General features: G+C 38.1%; 1 protein-coding gene across 1 annotated transcript in view; it reads left to right on the top strand.

Moving 5' to 3' along the window:
• Positions 1-23,096, top strand: part of LOC126952358 (uncharacterized) — a gene marked incomplete at its 5' end in the record, with an annotated part of 317,885 nt that overhangs the window by 71,543 nt on the left and 223,246 nt on the right. The window contains 3 exons of the mRNA XM_050786815.1: positions 11,147-11,223; positions 14,100-14,220; positions 16,226-16,495. Coding sequence (XP_050642772.1) covers positions 11,147-11,223; positions 14,100-14,220; positions 16,226-16,495 — 468 coding nt within the window. The remainder of the gene's footprint in view (positions 1-11,146; positions 11,224-14,099; positions 14,221-16,225; positions 16,496-23,096) is intronic.

Below are 23,096 nucleotides of genomic sequence, written 5' to 3'. Positions count from 1 at the left end.
ACAAAATAGCATTGGAGCCAATGTGTGGCAAGTATTACATACCACAGTGTGTCAAACTCGTCAAGAGTGATCTATGTATGGGGAAAGAATTTGGGGGTTTCTTCATTGATTGTGATAGTCTTCGCTCCTTGCTCTGGGGTATGAGGAAAAAAAATATGGAGTTTAAAGTACTTGAACATCCTTTTTGTTTTGCTTTGCTTTTAGATTTAGAAGATACATGTGCAGATTTGTTACGTAGATATATTGAGTATTGGTGAGATTTTGACTTCTAATGTACCTATCACCCAAATAGTGAACATTGTACCCAATAGGTAATTCTTTTAACCCTCACCCCCTCCTACCCTTCCCCATTCTGGAGTCCCTGGTGTCCATTATTTCCATCTTTACGTCCATGTGTACCCATCATTTAGCTCCCACTTATAAGTGAAAACATGAGGTATTTGATTTTCTGTTTGTGAGTTATTTCACTTAAGATAGTGACCTCCAGCTCCATCTATGTTTTTGCAAAGGACATGATTTCATTTTTATGGCTGCACAGTGTTCCATGAGTATATATACAACATTTTGTTTATTCAATCATTCATTGATGGACACTTAGGTTGCTTCCATGACATCACTATTGTGAACAGATATATGATAAACATATGGGTACACTGCTTTCCACAGTGAATAAACTAATTTACATTCCCACCACAGTTTATGTGTTCCAATTTTTCTTCAACCTCACCAACATCTGCTTTTTTTTTTGAGTTTTTAATAATAACCATTCTGACTGATGTGAGATGGTATCTCATTGTGGTTTTAATTTGCATTTCTCTGATGATTAGTGATGTGCATTTTTTCATGTTTGTTGGCTACTTGTATGTCTTCCTTTGGAAGTATGTGTTCCTACGTTTTGCCCACTTGTTAACAGAGTTTTTGGTTTTCTGCTTGTTCAATTGTTTATCTTCCTTATAGATTCTGGATGTTAGACCTTTATTGCATGCATACTTTGTATTTTCCCCCACTCTGTAGGGAGTGAGTGAAGGGGAAGGTGCTCCTAGACTGTTGACAATAGTGCTCCATTGGGGGTTGAGGGTGAAAGCTTTCTGGTGAGGTTGTATGGGGACCTTGGGTGAAAGCACTTCCATGAGGTAGTGGGCAAACTATCTTTTTGATGTGTATTGGATTTGGTTTGCTAGTATTTTCTTGAGGATTTAAAAAAATCTGTCTTCATCAGGAGTATTGGCCTATAGTTTTCTTTCTCTGTGGTATCTTTGTCTGATTTTGATATCAAGAAGTCACTGGTTTTGTGGAATGGGTAAGAGTGGAATACCTCTTCAAGTTTTTAGAATAGTTTCAGAAAGATTGGTGTGAGCTCTTCTTTGTAGATCTGGTAAAATTTGGCAGAATCCATCTGGTCTTGCACTTTTGTTTATTGGAAAGTTTTTTTTAAAATTACTGATTTAATTTCAGGACATTATTGGTCTGTTCATGATTCCAGTTTCTTTCTTGTTCCATCTTGGGAGATTGTATGTTTCCAAAAATTTAACCATTTCCTCTGGGTTTTCTAGTTTGTGACTATAGAGCTATTCATAGCAATCTCTGATTACCTTTCATTAGTTCTGGCATCAGTTTTGATGTCACCTTTATCATTTCTGATTGTGCTTATCTGAATCTTCTCTCTTTTTTCCTTGGTTAAACTAGATAGCTGTCTATAGATTTTGTTTTTCGGTGAACAAAGCTTTCATTTTGTTGATCCTTTGTATCATTTTTTTTTTGGTCTCAATCTCATAGAGTTCTGCTTTGAAGAATCTTTGTTACTTCCTTTCTTCTGCTAGCTTTGGGTTTGGTTTGTTCTTGTTTTTCCTAGTTCCTTGTGATGTGATGTTAGGTTGTCAATTTTATATCCATCTTTTTGGTGTGAGCATTTAATGCTATAATCATTTTTCTTTGAACTGCTTATATTTCATCACAGAGGTTTTGGTATGTTGTATTTCTATTTTCATTTATTTCATTTTTTATTTTTTTGCCTTACTTTCATTGTTTACTCTAAAGTTATTCATGATCAAGTTTATTAGATTCATATCAAGTAATTAGTTTCCACATACTTACATAGTTTTATTTAGTTTTTAAAGCTTTATGGGTACATAGTAGGTGTATATATTTATAGAATATGTGAGATATTTTGATACAGGCATGCAATGTGTGATAATCACAACAGGGTAAATGGGATAGCCATCACCTCAATCGTTGTGTAAATTTTGACAGTTCCTCTTAGTATTGATTTCCAATTTTACTCTACTATGGCCTGGGAAGATACCAGTGATGCTTTTGATTTTTTTTTTAATTTAGTGAGCATTGTTTTATGGCCAAGCATATGATTAATTTGGAGAATGTTCCACATGCAGATGAGAAAAGTGTGTATTCTGGAGTCATTGGTTAGAATGTTCACTAAATGTCTACTAGGTTTAGAGTCCAGGTGGAGTCCAGAGTTTCCTTGTTGACATTTTGCTGCACACTGTGAAGTAGAGTGTTGAAGTCCCCTACTAACATTTCAGTGCCAATCTCTTTTCTTACGTCTAGTAGTATTTGTTTTATGAATTTCAGTGATTGTTGTTGGGTGCATATGTATTTATGATAGTTGAATCTTATTGCATTGAACCCCTTATCACTATATAATGCCCTTCTTTATCTTTTTTTTAAAAAAAACTGTTATTGGTTTAAATTGTTTTTATCTGATGTAAAAATAGCTATTTCTGATTGCGTTTGTTTTCCATTTGTGTGATATATCTTTTTCCACGTCTTTACTTTGAATTTGTAAGTGTCTCTTATAGGCAATAGATGGTTGGATCTTGTTTTTTGATCCAATTTGCTAGCCTGTATCTTTTAAGTGCAGTTCTTAGGCTATTTACGTTCAACATGAATATTGGTATGTGAGATTTTGTTTCTGTCACAGTATTGTTAGTGAGTTGCCTTGGAGTCTCAATTTTGTAATTGTTTTATAAGATTTGTGATCTTTCTACTTACATGTGCTTTTTTTTGATGGTGAGTATCATCGTTTCGTTTTTTATGTTTAAAACTCCTTTGAGCATTTCTTATAGAGCTGGTCTAGTGGTGATGAATTCCATTATCATTTGCTTGTCTGAGAAAAAGTTTATTTCTCCTTACTTATGAAGCTTAGTTTGGCAGGATATAAAATTCGTGGCTGGCTGGATGTGGTGGCTCATGCCTGTAATCCCAGCACTTTGGGAGGCTGAGGCGGGTGGATCACAAGGCCAGGAGATCGAGACCATTCTGGCTAACATGGTGAAACCTCGTCTCTACTAAAAATACAAAAAAAAAAAAAAAAAAATTAGCCAGGTGTGGTGGTGGGTGCCTGTAGTCCCAGCTACTCAGGAGGCTGAGGCAGAAGAATGGCATGAACCCAGGAGGCAGAGCCTGCAGTGATCCGAGATCATGCCACTGCACTCCAGCCTGGGAGACAAAGCGAGACTCTGTCTCAAAAAAAAAAAAAAAAAAAAAAAAAATTCTTAGCTGGCAGTTTTTCTCCTTAATACAGATTATTTGACACTTCCTCTAGCTGCCTTTAAGATTTGCTCTTTTATTTTGACCTTGGATAGTTTGACGTCTATATGCCTTGGTGATGTTCATTTTGCATAGGGTCTTAAGGTGTTCTCTGAATTTCTTGTTTCTGGGTGTCTACATCTGTAGCACAATTAGGGAAATTTTTCTGAATTATTATCTCAAACATATTTTCCAAGTTACTTTCTTTTTCTTCTTTTCCTCAGGAATGCCTATAAGTCACATTTGGTTGCTCTGAATAATCTCATATTTCTTAAAAGCTTTGTTTTTCTTTCAACATTTTTTTCTTTATTTTGTCTGACTGGGTAATTAGACTGTTCTTCAAGCTCTGAAATTCTTTCTTCTGGGTTGGCATAATCTATTATTAAAGCTTTCAGCTGTGTTTTGAAATTCCTTCAGTAAGTTTTTCATTTCCAGAAATTGTGTTGTGTTTTGTTTTTAAAAAAACATATCTAGCTTGTCTTTCAATTCCTGGTTTATTTTGGTGTTTCTTGGTATTACTTTTTAACTTTCTCTAGGATTTTACTGAACTACTTTGCAATTTGTATCTTGAATTTTTTACCTGTCATTTAAAAGTTTCCATTTTGGTTAGGATCCATTGCTAGAGAGCTAGAGTTGCACTTTGGGGATGTCACAACATTTTGTTTCTTCATGGTGCTGGAGTTTTTGTGCTGGTTCTTTCCTATATGTCAGTTCTTACTTTTGGATTTACTTTTATTCAGGTGGGATTTTTTTTTTCTTCCCCTCTTAAGGCTATGACTGCTCCGTATGTTGCATAGGGTCTTTTGGTTTTGCTTCTATGTGTTTTTAGCAGACGGTATGAATTCCTCGGTTATAGACATCCTTAGTATAGTGGTTTTCTCAAGTGTGTGTGGTCAGGCTTACTGTCTCCTATAGCAATGGGGAGTTGGAGGTCTCAAGAGATCTATCTCATTCCCCAGCAGTGTGCACTTCTGTCCGCAGAAATTAAATTTGGTTGGGCAGTTCAACCGTCAGGACAGGAGGTGGCACTTGCAGGTAAGAGCTGGCTGAGCACTGTACAGTGATGTCAGCAGAAGTTGTGATGAGTCATGCAGTTTGGCATCCATGTCATTAAGTGGGGCTTGTGGGTAAGATGCAGTTGCAGTGATGACTGGAATTTTTACTTGGCCTTTGTTGATGAGAGCAATACCAGGGTGTCCCTGGCAGTGGACCAGACATGGGGCTCTCAGGGGTCTCATTCTGCACTCTGCTGCTAAGGGGCTGGAGGGGGCAAAGCTAGGCAGGGCTAGCTAGGTGGAGCTGGATTGTGCAAGCCCATTACCAGGCTCTCTGAGTGCTGCATGCTTGCAGGGGTCTCGGGGAAGTCCTCAGGCCACTTGGACAACCCTCTAGGGAGGCACTCCTCCTGGGCCTGTCAGGGAAAGAGGGGTGGCCATGGTTTTCAGCTCAGAAGGTAGGGGCCATAGGGCCTGTTCAGCTCTGCTCTGACACCTCTATGCAGGTGGGTTTCTGTCACTAGCAACAGGCCTGACTTGTTAGGCTAGTTCCAAGGTATCTGCACCCAGATCACCGCACTATCCCAGGCATCCCAGACCTCAAGGCTTCCTGTGGCAGAAACTGCAGCTTTCAGCCCACATCCTTCCTAGTCCAGTTTTGTGAAGGGAGCACCACTGCACACTCTTCTCTGTGTTTTGACAGTGGGAGCTCCTCCCCACCTTGGGACAGTTCACAAATCTCTTCCCCATACCCATAGGTGGTGTGATTGGGTCCTGGGGAACTGGGACTGTGCCAGTAGTTTTGTCCTTTGGCTCCTCAGGGTCAAACACTGGATGTGATTTGGAGAGTAAATTGCTCCTAGGTTGCCAACAGACCACCCAGGCAGTGTGATGGAGGCTATGCTGTGAGGCCCCCATACCTCTACTCCTCTGGGAATGGCCAGGCAGGCAGTCTTGTGAGGGACTGGCAGGCATGGGGGCATGCAGTTCAGATGCACGTAGGTCCCTCTGCAATGGCAGCCAGGCCTGTCTTGGGTGTGTGATCATCCCAGTCCCCACTCTCTCCCAGCTGGACAGACAGCAGGAGCTGCAGTCACCCAGGGCAGGATGCAGAGTCTTGGAGAGTAGGTGCCCAGAGTCACCTTTGGTGCAGTTGCCCAGCACACTGAAGCTTTCTGGGCTCTGCAGGCGTTCAAGTAATGCTTCTACATATTCTCCAGGTAGTTCCCCCTGCCAGTCCAAAGGTCTGCAGGTTGTAAGAACACTAGTAACTAGGATCTCAGTAGTCTGTGGCAGGAATGTGGTATCCTGAGGTTCCTTCACTTGCTCCTTTATTGGGTCCAGTCTGGGTCTGGGATCTGATCCTGATGCGAGGCAGCACCAAGCAGGCAGTGCTGCTTCCTCCTTTTTCAACCACAGTGTCTATTGTCTCCTCTTAATTACATTTCAGTATTTTCTCTCAAAAGATCTGTTGAAAGTGTGAAGGAACTTCATATTTTCCTCTCTGTGGAAGAAGCAAATTCCAGCTATATCTACGCAGCCATCTTTAATCCTTCTTCAGTTTTAATTCTGATACTTATTATCAAATTGCTTGTAGCTGTTTTAAATTAAGGGATTGCTGGAACTTTTTAAAACTTAGAAAAAAGTCCTAAAGTTTGCAATTCTCACCATGTCCTGAGACTATTTCTCCAGTCAATAACACTCTATTTTAGACAAACTTTCTTTTAGTTAGCCTCTTATAAAAACTTTTGACAATTAGAACTTTTCTTTCTCCTTCTCCAGGCCAGACTCCAAACATCTAGGAATGAAAAACGCCCGTAGGCGTTAAGTGTCCTGAACATTCTTATGGATTTGGGTAAACATACTTCCTTTCATCTGGTGGAAATGCAACTATTTAAGTTTTTCCAAGGCTTTATTGCAATTTATTCTTTAGCTTGATGATTATCAGGTTAATTCTTCAATCTAAGTTACTTTGTGAGTGCTGTTAACCATATAACACAGAGGCTATATTTAAGGGGAATTATTTCATAGGGTTTTACTCTTCAAAGGAAACAATCTAGTCTTGTCTGTGATATAAACTTTGGATTTTTATTTCAATCACATATACACATTTTCAATCATTGTAGTAGAGTTATTAATTATACCACACATGTGTATCCTTGATATATATTAGATTGACAAGTATAAAAGTTGCTATTACCTGTGTACTTAAATGTGTTTTTTTTTAAATAGAGAGAAAATTAAAATATTTAAATGAAAAAATAAAAAAAGTTTAATTGACAAAGGAGAGCATTTCTACATAGAAATTCAGATTCTTATCTATTGTTATACAATATTTTACTGAAATATGTTGTTTACATTGCTTGATAGCATGGTTCATGTACGTTTTTAGTTTTAACAAGAAAATTGAAGAATTGACATTGAATTCAAAGATAATTTTAATATTACTGTTTTTGATATTTACTGAGGCTTAATGAATTTGATAGGAGTTCCAATGAAGAAATAATTTTCCATATAGGGTTAGGTTATTTTTATTTCTAAATAAGTAATTGCAGTGTGGGGATGATTTCCTATATGTTTGCACACAGACCATTGTTTTGGAATAGAGTTTGTTCAATTATCTAAAATATAATCAGAATATGAAACTCAGAACTCATTAATATAGGGGTTAGGTACGATGCTTTGGAGGTCAGCTCTCTAGGCCTGATGTCCCCTTGCTCTTGCCATTTCGTTGGTTGTAAAATGGAGATAACAATATATCTACCTGAAAGGTTAATGTGGGGATTCTGTTGATTGGTACATATAAAGTCCTTAGATTAATGCCTGGCACATTAGAGGTAGTCAGTGAATATTTACTAGAATTAGGTCCTTTATTTTTTTCCTTCACCCCATACTAGCCATTACCACAAACAAGAAGATCATGAGTATGAATATTAATATCCAAGTGAAATAGTCAATAGTAGATGAAATGAAAAATAGCAACCACCTAGTTTGTAGAACTTAATCTGTTCTTTGATGATTTTTGCTGCTTGTCCAAAAGAGAGTTAAGGAATTAAAAATAGGATTTATAGCAATTTATGGGAAATCTGGCAAAATTTGGAGGGATTGTTTTGTTTCTTTTCAAGAAAGAAGCCTCTGGAGCAATCTTGCACTCTCCGTGTCATTTCTTCATATTGCTGTTGGAAAAGGTGATCCAGGCTAAAGAAATCTAGACACGTAATTTTGGAAAACACTATTTAACTTTCTCAGTGATAACCAGGAATCCTTTGAATTTTTTTTGGATGTTACATGAATAAGTAGAACATTACTATCTTAATTTCTGGTTGATCAACAATATTTACTGGTAATTTTTGCCAAATTGTTTCCTTTGTGTTCCCCAGTTACAGTCAACCATCACTTATTTAGATTGATAAGTGAAAGTCCAGGCTGCAAAGTACTCCATAGTCAATTTTTATATAACAGAAGAATTACCTTTATATAAAAGCGGAACTATGACCAAAGCTGCATGAAATAATTATTACATAATAAAGTTTGTGATAAAATCTTCTTTAATGAAGAGATACATTTTAGTTCACTAAAAATTGATGCTTCTCAAATACTTGAGAAGATTTGCAAATAATTGGCTTGGTAAAGGAGTTCTTTCTCTTTGTAAACCATGCTTGCTGTATTTGACCCTTTTTGGAAAATGATTGGTACAAAGGGAAATGTCATAAGATTTAATAAGATTTTACCATCTAGCCCTTTCTATTTGTTTCCAAAGGGCCATATACATCCACTGTTTAACCTTTAATTGTTTTCACAAGGGGACTTGTTATGACCTAGTCATAGAAAATATATAGGGGTCAAGTAAGTGAAAAAAAAACCCAAACACCAAAAAATCTGTTACCCTCTGAATGTATCTTCCAGGAAGGCAATAAATGACTACATGAAAGACCAGTCACACTGAATAAGAGCTGAATCACAGAGAGTCAACTCTAGCTTCTACCACATACTGTAACCTTGGGCAAATGCCTTAAGGTTTGTAAGCCTCAGTTTACTTATGTATGAAATAATTATGACACTAAAGCATATACATCATTGGGTTTTTGTGGGGATTAAATAATGTAACATAGACAAAGAAATAAATAATATAATGCATACAATTGTGCTTAGAGGTGTCTTACAGGGTGATTTCCTTAATTTCCAACACGTAATTGTTGCTGGTGATAGCCAAAGGCTCTGATCTTTTCTTCTAGAACCATGTATCTCACTCCTACTTACCACTTCATTTGAGTATCTCAAAAACACTTCAAATTTAACATGTCCAATTGGGATGCTTCATTTTTACCTCTCAAAACCCTGTTCATTACTTCCTCTATCTTTCCCATCTCAGTAAATGTGTTAGTCCTTTTTTGTGGATATGTGTAGAACTTTCTATTAGACCTATTTCATCTTTTGCTGTGGGGTAGTAAACTGTCATCCTGTGAGTAACCTGTGGAGAGGCCCATGTAATAAGGAACCAAAGCCTCTAGCCAATAGCCACAAACCGAGGCCTTCCAGCAAACACGTGACTCAGCCAGGAAACAGATTCTGCAGCCTCATTTGACCCCTGACCTGGCTTCCCACCCAGCTATTAGCTTGATTGCAGATTCATGAGAGACCCTGAGCCAGGAAAACACAGCTAAGTGGCTTTTGAATTTCTGACCTCCAGAAATTATGTGAGATTTGTTGTTTTAACTGTCTAATTTTTGGAGAAATGCGTTATAAAGTGATAAATTACTAATGTATATTTTGGCACCTGGAGGTGGAGTGCATTGAAGCTGCACAGTGGGTTTTGAGGAGAGTGTTAGGCTTCTAGTACTCGAAGAAGATGTGTCTGGAAACCTTATGGTCTTCAGGAAATGGGGTGAGGGCTTTCAAGAAAGTGAGGAAAATATCATTGGGAAATGGAGGAGAGGAAATCTTTTTTGTGGAGTGTCAGAGTGTTTAGCAACACTGCCGTTTGCAGTTATGTGAAAAGTAGAAAATGTGCTTTATAACCTGGATGACCTAGCTAAAGAGATCCCTGACCACAGAATCTCAAGTACTGCCTGGTTTCTTTTTGATGCTTATAGCAAAATGTGAGAGAAGAGAGAGAAACTGAAGAAAGGACTGATAAAATGAGTAACGACTTTATGGTTTTAAGAATTCTCAGCTTCCCAAGATAGCAAACAATGCTCAAAGGAAGAAGTGGCTTCTGAGCAAAGATCACATGCCAGATAAATATGATTCATGGATGAAGCTGAGCGCACACCATCAAATCTTTTAAGACCTCAGAAATATCAAAGGTAGTGCCTCAGAATTGTATTCATTGAGACTCAAGGCATTCTACAGAGATGAAGGGTTGCCTCAGTTCCTCTCAATCAAGCAGTAGGATTTCTAGGGAGCTTAAGGGCATTGCCCTTCATCCTGTTGTTGGGAGCCCTAAGACTTGTCTTCTTTTGAAAAGATTTATAAATTTGTCTTTTGTCTAATATAGTAGACTCCAATAAGATTCGTAGGAGACCCACAAAGTTTTTAAAAGAATTATACAAACGGAAAAATCACCTATTTGACTAAAAGGGACACAGAGAAAACAAGATGAAAAGAGGTCTTTGGACCTTTAAATTCTACGGCAGAAAGCAAGTTAAGAAAATGACTTAGCTTCCAAGATGTGCTACCTTTCATGAAAAAAGGAAGATTCAGATGACAGAACCAAGAGTACAGAAGGTAGAGGCAAGAGCTGTGGAGAATTATTCTCAGGACTTGAGACTTCATTAAACAACCTTTGACATTTCCTTGTCTGGATATCGTAACTGCTATGAACCAGTGATCTTGGTCTCCTGTTATTCACACCTTTGTATCGCTCCCTCTTATGTTGAACCAGCATTGATCTGTGTGACCAAAGCACACAGCAGAAGTCATGGTGTGTCATTTTGACGTTAGGTTATTGAAGATTGCTGCTTCCATGTTGAGTGCATGCTCTCTCTCTCTGTACTCCCACCCCCATCATTCACCTTCACTGAAAATGTTGATATTTGCTTGTATGTAACCTTACAGGATTATTATTAATAGTATTATTAACAGTTTTATATTATAGTTTGCATAGTGCAAGTTCATGCCTGTTATCCTAGCATGCATAATTGTTTCTCCCCCTTTCCCCCAAATGCCGTGGATTGAATAATAAATTATATGAATAAAATTATTATTAACATCTCTAGCATCTTACACATCTAGCCATATGTCCATGTAGATAATCTAAAACTATACCACTGTGGGACGTGTGTGTGAATGTGAGAAAGAGAGAGGAAAATAAAAACAGGAAAAGACAGAGAAAGCTGTCCTGGGATCGAAGTATTCATCCTATTTTTTTTATGCTGTTTACTATTCCCTTTGCCTTTCTGGCTGAAAAGTAACTAGGTAAGTAAGAAAAATCAGATACTATAATAAGGTGATTGTTAAAAGTATAATTCTCATGTTCTTATTTGTCTCTGGGAAGCTTAATCTTGAGAGTCAGCATAGCTGGTATCAGAAAATCCAACTTTTACATAGATGTTTCAAGTGTGTTTTGAATCCATTTAATTTTATATCTATTTTATTTCATGCAGGATTTGAAATTCGAAGGGGAAGGACTCAACGAATACATTCCTATGTCACTTTTAAAGACTGGCAAAACATTTGAGAAGTATGTCCCTTAATGTTAGATTTAATGCATTTTATTTATTTTGCATACATGTTTTGCTACTGATTAAGTATGGGCCAATTATAGATGATAGAGACCTCCTAGCTCACCTCACCTGAAGGGTCAGGTTTTTGGGAAGCATGACCCCATTTCATCCTGGGATACATCTGGGCCCAGTCATCCATATGTTATTTGGGAATGGAGCATTATAGGAATGGTAATATAGCTGGGAGTCATATCTTATTTATCTCCTAGAAAATATCAAAATCCTTGGTTCAGTGTGGGAACTTTTCAGGTCTGGATATGGCAGCCACCCCTCCTCCATTCATGTATAGAAGACGCAGAAGCAGCAGGTTGCAGGGTGACGGACAGTTCTCAAGTTGGACGGTCTCACTTTGAATCTCAGCTTCTACCCTTATGATAGTCAAAAGAAGGTAGTCAGCATCCATTTCTCGTCAGTTAATCAGAAATAAGAATACCATATCGGATTATTTTAAGGATTAAATAAGATAAGAAATACGATGTATTTGAGAGAGTGCCTTGAGCATGCAGGATTTAATAAATACTAGTTAGTATTTTATACCAGTGGGCCTCAGCAGGGATCAGTGTTGCCCCCAGGGAACATTTGGTGATGTCTGGAGTCATTTTTGATTGTTAGGACTTGGACTGGAGAGATGTTAGTGGGATCTAGTCAGTAGAGACCAGGAATCCTGCTGAGCATTCTACAGTGTGCCAGATAGTCCTGCAACAAAGAATTATCTGATTCACAATGTCCATAGTGCCAGGTTGGAAGTACATTAGTGCTGCTTACTCATAGACATTTTCTTGAACTTCTAACCCTAGCAGCAGTGCAAATAAGATATCACCTGGAGTTGGACCTGTCTCCCTGTGAGGACTATCTAATGTCTGAGAAAATAGGCTGTGCAGAGACGATCACTAAGGCATCACTTCAGTGATTAGGTAGCTCAGGGCAGAGATGAGTGAGATGGAGAACAGCGTGCCTCCTATGCCGAGCATTTCCAATGATAGGACTTGATACTAAGATACCTACAAGACTTTATATGTGACAGAGTTCATTAGAGGCTAACATTCAATAGTGAAAATAGGAACTAACCTAAATATCCAATGATAAGGGATCATTTAAATAAATTATGGTAGACACCTAGAATACTAGATAATACCTAAAAATTATATGTTAGCAAAAAAAATAATAATACTCTCATGGCAAATGCCCATGACATACAAAGCAAAAAATACAAGTTAAAAGATAGTATTATGTATAGCATCAGTCTCGTTATGTAAAGAAAAAATTTTTTAAAAATGTGCCTTTCTACTCAGCTATAAAGAATAGAAGCCAGTATTTTTCCAGTGGTTATTTCTGGGCTGTAGGTTAATGGGTGATTTTTTTGTGTGTGTCAGTGGTGGTGGTGTTTTTCAGTATAATTAAAACATTTTTAAATAATGCACAAAGACATACACAGTTATAAAATTAAGATGTGCTCTAGAAGAGAGAAAACAAGAATAATAATATGCCTTAGGACCTAATGCAAAAGTGAACTGATGCCTAGATCTGGTTCCTGACCTAGAATATGGCTGCTCCAAGGGGACACACATCCCTAGTCTTGTCTCCGGGTACCTGGTATCAGGTTACAGCTGTGACTTAACCTTTCAAAGTGCATTGTGCTCCTTTTTCACTTTAAGGAAGGTATTTTTAGAAAATCTTTAATTACAAAGAACTGAGATTCTAACCAGGGACTGTGTTTTTTTCTTTTTATCTTTAGGATTATAATCATGAATTTAGTGTCTAATTATTTAGATTAAGTGTTTAGAAAGTTTCCAAGTGCTTTACAATTCTTGCTAAGGGAACAAAGAAAGAAACTGAGGAAATCATCTCACTGTGGTTAACATAAAATGTTTGATGTCTACTAATGAAATCTGTTTACCTTCATAACTATATAATAGGGCCATTAAAGACAATAGATACAGTAGTTTAAAAGTAATAAAATTTACAACAAAGTGTATTTAATTTGAAATTGAATTGCCAGCAAATGGGTGTCCTAATGAACCCTTGTGTCAGTGTTAGCTCTAACCAAATTAAGGGAAATCATTTGTATCACAGGCAACTAAATCAGCAATAAGACCCAAAAAGGCTATTCCTCTGCTGAGGGTACAGTCGTTGTCACAGATGGCCCTGCTGATGGAATTAAGCTTAAGTCAGGAGACGTGAGATGCGGATCCTTCTTAATTCAAATGAATTCGGGAAGGCAGAAGAACCCTCTCAGGATGGGAGAAGCTGACAACAGCAACAGAAAGGAGTCAACAATAAAGAAGAACCTCAAGATACAGTCAGTAAATGTTAATAGGAGGAAAAAAGCCTAGGGAACATTTCGAGAGTCGAAATAGATCTCGATCTCTAACCACTGCATTAAGAAAAGAAAAACTTTATGTTATATCAGCTCATCATCTATATAATGGATTTTTTTTTCCTCAAAGTTTCGCTAACAGTCTGTTGAATGTAGAGAGGATAGGAAATGAAGTGGCAAAAAGTCTTATCAAATACTGGATCTTCTGATGATTTCAGAAGCAAGTGACATCTTGGGAGATCAGCGGCCGATGCAGGGAGTCTTATGTTTTATAGGGCCACATCTCTTAAAAGCCACTCACCTCCTGTAGGGCCACACCTCAGAAGCCACTCGCCTCCTTGACTTGAATTAACTGCAGCACCTGTAATGTGGTGTTTACCTACTTTCTAGTTAATCTGACAAAATGTTTAAGGAAAACATCAAACTGTGTTGTAAGTCTAAAGGCAAACTCTTTTGTTACACTCCATTGTCAATTTCTCTTTCTTTTATCTGCCTTCTTTCTTTTAACTGCTGCAGATTTCCAAGTCAACCATTCATTGCAGACCTAAATATTGGTAAAAAGGACAGTGCAGCCCAGCTTGGTACCCTCACAGAAGTAACTAATGACTCAAAGGGAGCAGCAGGACCCCGCTGGAAGGTGAGGCTCTTGCCACTGACTTTTTTCAGATGCAAAATGTTAAATGATGAGATCAATTGTATTGACCCAGCTGCTGCCTGCTGTGCTTTTTCTCCTGTAGGACTCTTTAGAGAAACTTTAGCAGGTCTTAATATATATATATATATATTATTATTATATTATTATTATTATTATTATTATTATATGTATTAGAGAATTCAATGCTGAAATAGAATGGCCAAAAACTCTCGACAAAGCTACTAAAATTCCTCAAAACAGGTTGTCAGTAAGGCCAGGCTCTGTCTCACTAGACAATGAGGCAGGCCTGCCACCATGCAAATGAGACAAGGCTTGAGATTTGTTGAATCTTCTATCTCCTTTCCCTACTTGGCTGACACTAGCTTTGAGGAAGGTTGTAAATGCAAGAGAGATTGTGGTATAATTCCTCAGACTGGCATTTCTGCCCCCTAGTCACCATTCGATTATCTTCCAAATTGCTGTGTTTCAGAGAGATAAAGATTTTTTATGGCTTGCTGACTTGAAACAACCACAAGAACTAGCGAAGAGATGGCTAAGCGGCCATGCATAGTAATTCCACTGGTAAATGACAAAATCTTTGTTTGTATGACATTTCCAAAATTACTACAGAAGATGAATCTGAAATACAAAATGTCATATTTGGCATGCAAAACTATCACAATATATTTCAGTATAAAATTCATGGAGGCGTTTAATTTAGAATGTGTTTAATAACTCACTCTGCCTGCATCAGTAATCCTGCCTTGAGGTTTAAAAAGATTGTCTTATTTATTCACATGGTGTTAATTTTTAAAATATTTTTGGAAACCAAAATATTAAGGTTAAGTCTTTATTGTTAATTAAGATTTTCTAATTAAGCCAAAAATAATTGTTATTCAGATTAGTTTTTAAGTATGATTTGTGTGAAAAAAAAAAAACAAAGAAAGCTGAACAAGTTTCACTGTTTATTTAACTGTAATTTAATTCCAGAAGCATACTATCTATATGGAAATACATATTATCTCTCACAAAATAAAGTCTAGGCAGGGTTTTAAAATGCTTACTGTTGGCTGCAGATTAACCGGTGGTGCTACTAACTTGGGTTGCCAAGAGGGTAGTAACTTGCTTCCAAAAAGGACATTATTTTTGCTTAAAGTACGAAATAACAGGATCCTTTGAAGTCAGATAATCCCGAAAAATATTAGGGACTTGTAAGTACAGAAAACATGACTTCACTACATTTGAGTTATTATTAATAATAATCATAGTTTAGTTTTTGTTTATTCTGAAAAAATAGTCCACTAAAAATCTTATCAGTGTATACAAACTTTTCAGCACTTATTAAAAATGAAAATGGCCTGCTTCTCTCGGCTGTAGGTGAAAAATGACATTCAAATGCCCTGTAAAATATTCTTGAGTCGTGTCTCTCAGTCACACACAATTCATGCTAAATTTCAGGAAAGAGCACGTACAGATACTATCCCACCACTCCTTCCCCCCTGCCATTTTTGACTCTCCTTTGAAGCCTTTGAGGCAAGTTAACATCTTGTTGAGACTCTGGAAGTATCACATCAGCTGAGGTGTTAGTCTGACCTGTTTTGCACTCTGCTTATCAACCTGGCATTATGGTCAGTGGTTCGTGTTAAAGTCAGGACTGTCACCTTTCAAACTCCAAATTTGAAGCTTACTGCCCATGTTCACCCACCCTAGATATCTTAGAAGGCATGTTGTGTGGTTTGTAGAAGTGTTGGTTTCCTGTTAATTCTATCTTACTATAATAAATGACTGGTTTCTGATGTCACAGCTCATTAACATACCATGCTGAAAAAATGACTAAACTTTCCCTCCCATTAATGGCAGGTTTGCCTTTTGACCCCCTAATTATATATCTTGTGTCCTCATCTGTTATCATGGCTAATACCTGACAATTACAGGTTGGATAAAAATAATTGTCTACCTTTTTCCCCCCTGAGAAGCCCATTGTTGCTAATTGTGTGGTTTCATCCAGTTCCTGCGTAATTCAAGAACCCCACCTTTTGTGGAGAATGAGCAGCCTCAACCACCTCAGCCTCTGCAAATCTGGATCAGGTGCCTGAGGGGATTTAAAGACAAGGCTCCTCCAGGCTCTTATGTCCTCAAAGTGTCCCTGCTTGGTCGACTGGGAGGCTGTGTCTTGCAGTGGCGGCAAATGGAGCAACTGAAGACCAGAACACGCTCCGTCAGGCACAACGGAAACTTTTATGACGTGGGGCTGTATTTCCACGAAAACCTTTATGTGGTAAGTAGCCTGTCTACCTCTCTTCTTTTTACTCAGCTTCTCCACTCTTCCTATCTATCTCCACCTTCTCTCTTTGTTCATGTCACTTTAGATAAAACACTTTGTGTAATAAACATAAAGGATTTAATGCATGCCTACATTCATTCATTCATTCATTCATTCATTCATTCATTCATTCATTCAGCAAATTCCCAGTAATCACCCATTATGTGCCAAGCATTGTATGGGCCATAGGTAGACACCCTAAATCCTGTGTAAAATGGAAAGCCCATTTTTATATATCAAGAACATAGTTTACGGCTTCTTGGTATAATTTTCCCCCTTTTCAGATTGTGCAAGCTGAGAGATCACTGATGTGTACGTTGTAAGTAATGCACGTGCATGAGTGGAGGAAGTGAGGGTCACTGATTTGAGGTGAGAACCAGATTGTAGGTCAGAAGATTGTTGGTGGGACTGTTCAGGAAGTATATGATGGATATAGGGGAGTGTGTTTACCATGCAAAGGAATTGTAGAGGAGACGGTACTAGGAAAGGAAGCGATGGATACGATTAGAAAGCGATCATGGATTCAGGGATTAAAACAGGGGTGGTGGGAAGTGTTAGGGGTGGTTCAGAGAGCATCAAGTTACCTGGAGAAACAGGGAGGGGATTCTTTGGGATGTCAGACTTGACAGATTGTGCCTCCCAGGGAACTCCAGCCCAAGAGAAAATGAAGAAGGGGGGCTCATCTCATGCAGATGGCTTGGATGCTAGGCAGAGCACAGACTGTTCACAAATTTAGAATTGCCTTTTATACTATTAACATCAATTTCTTTAAAAAATATGAGAATCAAGTGATATTTAAGAAGAAAATAATTTTTCTTTAAAATAGGAGTGTACTTTCTTTCCTCATTTCCCTTTAGGTCTTATGTTAAAAGACGTTCTTTTCATTAATTTTATTTTGTGGTATTTCACTAAGGGTGATAATAGGCTCTTCACATGAACATATTTTTCAGACAATGTATTGTGTTTATTCTGGATACTGAATGACCACATAAAAAAGTTTAAGTAAAAAATGAGGCTGTAAAAATGAACAATTTTGCAAAGATCTATAAACAACAAACCTATACTGCCATTATTTACCTCCAATGTGTGAGAAAGAAACAGATTTCAACTCTCATTTCTCACCACCTTGGCTTTTTAGATATCTAAGACCCTTGAGGACAGTGGCTACTACTTTTTCTTTTTTTTTAACTGAGCAGCAGCTTCCTAGTGAATTGTAGGAAATGGAAAAAGTATATAATGTCCATAGAGGCCACTCCATTGAATAAATAAGTGTGAAGTCCCAGATGACCACTTTGTTGTTTAGAAGTTGATAGGGGTTAGAAACAGCAATCAAAACAAACAAACAAAAAGGCCAGATGCTGTGTAGACATTTAGTGAATGTTGCAGCTCTGGGGGAGGAAAAGATCTCTTTCCAGACCCACCACGGGAGGCGTGGCTCAGGTCCCTGTAACAAAAGACAGACTAACAAGAGAAAAGCATACACATTTTTGTAACATAAGTTTTAGGTGACATGGGAGCCTTTATAAACGAAGATCCAAAGAGTAGATAAGCTTGCGTATTTTTATACTTAGGTTTGATGAAGAGTGGACAGTCACGGTGAAATACGATTCGAGGACAAAAAAGTATGATATAATGGTAATACACTGGGGGAACTTAGCAAGGGCTATTTGTTCAGATCCTTCTTGGACTGTCTGTGTTCAGTTTCTTTCCTCTGGGTGTGGGAAGGGTACTGCTCACATGAGGATCTTATGAGCTACTTCCGGGGAGAAGTGTGAGGGGAGTGAACTTTCTAGGTTTTATGGTTTGCCTCAAGGAAGAGCAGTGAGGAGAACGCGAGAGTGGCTTTCCCGCTTAATATTTTGGGCTAGCAGATCTTGAATCTTATCACAGTTTAACCCTAATCCATATCCACTTCAACCTTCAGACAGTTTGGAGAACTGGTGGGGACGCCAGCCCTCTCTTTGAAACGGGCATTAAAACTCTTTCTGGAAAAGAATTCTTCTTAAAGGAAAAGAGATCTCTGACAGGATTCACCCAGAAACTAGGCAAGCCTCAGCTGGCTTATCTGCGAAATGGGTATAGCAATGCCTGCCTACTAGAGGCATGTGAAAAATGACTGAGCTGACACTTGCAGAAATTCACAGTGTCAATACACAGTAAGAATTCAGAAGCTTCTTGAATTATTATTGTTATAATTATGATGTCTCTTTGTTAGTGATGCCTAAAAATTCTTACCTGTTGGAATTTTTCTTAAATTAATATGATAAATGTGTATATTCCAAATGACCTTTTTTTTTTCTTTTATTTAAGGTTCAGGGGCATGTGGGGAGGCTTGTTATACAGGTAAATGTATATCATGGGAGTTTGATATACAGATTATTTTATGACCCATATACTAAGCATAACTAAGGTATTTTTTCCTTGTCTTCTCCCTCCTCCCACCCTTCACCTTTGAGAAAGCCCCAGTGTCTGTAGTTCCCCTCTTTGTCAACATGTGTTCTTGTTTTTTAACTTTCGCTTATAAATGAGAGCATGTGGTACTTGGTTTTCTGTTCCTGCCGTTAGTTTACGTAGGATAATGGCCTCTGTCTCCATCTATGTTGCTGCAAAGGACACGATCTCATTCTTTTTTATGGCTGCATAGTATTTCATGGTGTATGTGCCACATTTTCTTTTTTTAAATTTTACTTTATGTTCTAGGGTACATGTGCACAACGTGCAGGTTTGTTACATATGTATACATGAGCCATGTTGGTGTGCTGCACCCATTAACTCGTCATTTACATTAGGTATATCTCCTAATGCTATCCGTCCCCCCTTCCCCCACCCCACAACTGGCCCCGGTGTGTGATGTTCTCCTTCCTGTGTCCAAGTGTTCTCATTGTTCAATTTCCACCTATGAGTGAGAACACGTGTGTACCACATTTTCTTTATCCAGTCTGCTATTGATGGGTATTTAGGTTGATTCCAAGTCTTTGCTATTGTGAACAGTGGTGCAGTAAATATACACGTGCATGTGTGTTTATGGTAGAATGACTTATATTCCTTTGGGTATATGCCCAGTAATGGGACTGCTGGGTTGAATGGTAATTCTGATTTCAATACTTTGAGGAATTGCCACACTGCTTTGCACAGAGGCTGAACAAATTTACATTCCAACTAACAGTGTATAAGCATTTACGTTCCCTGTAACCTTGCCAGCATCAGATAACCTTCAGATTAAACTTTTGTTGAGAACAATATAGATTATTAATTTTTTTCTTCAACAAGGAATCCTGAAGACCTTGTTAAAAATACTGGAGTATAGGTGAGGGGTGTTAGTCTCGGTTGTGAAGATGATTTTTCCCCTGGGGAGCCCACCTACTGTCAGAAGCAGAATCTGAGGACAGGTACCACAAAGGCATTGGGTATTGGTCAGCCCCCGAACTGAGGATTTGTTCCTCACCATTGGTCTCAAAGAAATTTCAGGAATGAGGTGGTAGCTAAGAATTTTCATTAACAAATTTCTAGAAAGAGTCCAATCAGCCTAATGGGCAGTTACATTATTTTGGTGCATTGTAATCAAGTACCTAATATTTTAAAGTATGGAGCTGGGCTGCAAAAAAATGTCATTCAAAGAGCTTGCTTTTGAGAGCCATCTGCATAAATAACTATTTATATCAAAAGGTAATATAGAATGTTTTTATTATTGTTATCATTTGTTTAGATGTCCATTCTATAGGCCCATTAGAGTGCAAGCCACATCTATTAATATGTTTGGCAGGTAGAAGACATTCCACATGAGCTGTTGAATGATTGTAACAGGGTACACTACAGATAAAATGCCAGAAGGGATCAGAGGACTAAGAAGTGCATCACGGACATCTTCAGGGAGAGAGGATAGTACCACTAAGACATTGAGGTTGCAAAATGTTCAAAAACCTCGAAGCAGAACTACCATTTGACCCAGGAATCCCATTACTGGGTATATACCCAAAGTAATATAAATCATTCAGTTATAAAGATGCATGCACATGCACGTTCACTGCAGCACTATTCACAATAGCAAAGACATGGAATCAGCCTAAATGCCCATCAATGGTAGACTGGATAAAGCAAATGTGGTACATATACACTATGGAATACTATGCAGCCATAAAAAGGAACAAGATCATGTCCTTTACAGGGACATGGATCTAGCTGAAAGCCATTATCCTCAGCAAACTAACGGTGGAACAGAAAGACAAACACCGCATGTTCTCACTTATAAGTGGGAGCTGAATGATGAGAACACATAGGCACACTGTGGGGAACAATACACACTGGGGCCTGTCCAGGGTGCGGGGAGAAGGAGAGCACCAGGAAGAATAGCTAACATAGACTGGGTTTAATACCTAGGTGATGGGTTGATCTGTGCAGCAAACCACCATGGCACATGTTTACCTATGTAACAAACCTGTACATCCTGCACATGTACTCCGGAACTTAAAATGAAAGTTGAAAAAAATGTTCATAGTATTAAAAACTGCATCAAGTCTGTAGGGAAAAGTGAAGGCTGGCAATAGTTCCAATAACAAAATGTGTTTTCCCTTCCTGCCAAACAGAAGAGAAAGTATCTTGGACTAGTTGAAATAGCAACCCCCAATTTTTTTCCCCTGTGTCAGAACCAAACAAACAAACAAAAAATAATTACCTCCTGCCACAGTCAAGGAAAATTTACTCTTTAACAGCCTGACAAAATGTCACTGAATTACATCCATCCCTTGGTATCACCTAGCAAAATCCTGGATCCCCAAAGAAATACACTAGGCTATTTCACATTCAGTGTATATAAGAAAAGTACAAAATTCAGGGTGAAAACAAAAACAAGAAAAGCACCAAAACATCAAGAACTTGACAGGAAAGAGAAGTCAACTGAGGCTTTTTGCTTTCAGAATAAAAATGCTGTTGCTCAAAGTCCTACTCATTCCAATGGGCTCTACCCAATAACATCAAGTTTTTTCACTAACCACACAATTCTGCCTGCCAGTCACTCTGCTGGTAGTTTGTGGGAGACTGACAGTTAAGACAGTAAATGTTAAAGCAATGTAATTTTGTAATAACAGGAATACATTCACTAAACACATAGATGTGCATTGTGTATATAAATGATATAGGGACATTTAAGATATTTATTTCATTACATTTTAAACACAAGTCTAAGACAGGTTTATCTTTATTCTCAGTCTGTGACTTGGAGAAATTGGCTTCCATAGCGTCGTTTGAGAGTGCAGAGCATCTTATGAACGGTAATTGGAGAGAGATGGTTATCTATTCCTGTGCAAAAAGAAAGAGTCGAGAAGCACTGCCCAAATGAATGGGCAGGGCTTCATTCCAGGAGAAGTACTGAGTGTGAGGAGGAAAGTCACTGTATACACCTGTAAGGTTACAGTTTTAATGGGTCTTGGAATGAGGTTACAGTGTTATAGCATCAAGGGTGGCTTTCCTTTGGCATCAGGCTGGGCTAGGAGGCAAACACATGAAGGTTAAGTGAAAGGGTTACTTATCAGTGTTTGAGCTGGCTCCTGAGTAAAGCAGTGGATATATGACTAAGCCCAAAGGTGTATCACTCCAGACACCAACGCACCACTTCCACATACTATGGCTTGGATCTTGTCCCAAATAACTCTACATCGTAATGTTGGTCTTCCAGTATTGTAAGGTGGGGCTGGTCAAATACGGTGAGTTAATTGTCTCTACCTCAGTCCCCTCATGTAAAATGAGGTAATAGCAACTCCCTTATTTGAGTTACTGTAAGAATCATCTTAAATCAAGTTAAATAATTATGGACTCTAAGCTTAGGCACATTCGCTTTGAGTATCTTGCTAAAAAGATTTTGAATAATTCTTTGGCAGAGACATTTGGAGCCTACTTGTCTTCTGACATTCAACCCCGAAGTATTTCAAACAGAAAAGATTGCCTCCTTTGTTGATGCTGTTCATTAACAACGAATAGGGTTAGATCTCTGGGAAGAAAAATGCCCAGAATAAGCCTTGTGACTTTCAGTTGTGGCAGGATGAGGAAGTAAGTGTTCAGGTTATCTTAGTTTCCCATCCTGCCAGGATCAGGAGCCAAAAGGCACATTTTATTTTCCGATTCTGTTCTATAAGCACCTGGAAATTCTAGATAAGATATAACCAAAAGGGTTTTAAATTCATAAACACTCAAGAATGAATAGGATCTCCTTGGGTGCCAGGAATGAAGAGGAAATCAAAAACTAGAGAGGAAAATGTGTGAACTGGGGCTGTTGCTGCCTGGGAGAGGGAAAAACAGATCATCAGTCTTGTTGATCTAAAGGTTTGGATTCATTTTTGGTTTGCATTTTTTTATCTTTTTATTTTTATGTACTTATTTTTAATCGATACATAATATTTGTATATGTTTTGGGGGTACATGTGATATTTTGATATATGCACACAATGTGTAATGATCAAATCAGGATACTTAGGGCTTCATTCACCTCAAACATTGGATTTTAATGACCATTCAGGAGATGAGACTTTGGGCCTTTTAGGTATAGGGTGTTGAAAGAGCCTTT

Source organism: Macaca thibetana, chromosome 4 (genome assembly GCF_024542745.1).
Source record: "Macaca thibetana thibetana isolate TM-01 chromosome 4, ASM2454274v1, whole genome shotgun sequence".
NCBI lineage: Eukaryota > Metazoa > Chordata > Mammalia > Primates > Cercopithecidae > Macaca > Macaca thibetana.
Note: the sequence above shows the minus strand (reverse complement) of the source record. Positions and strands in the feature narration are given on the sequence as shown.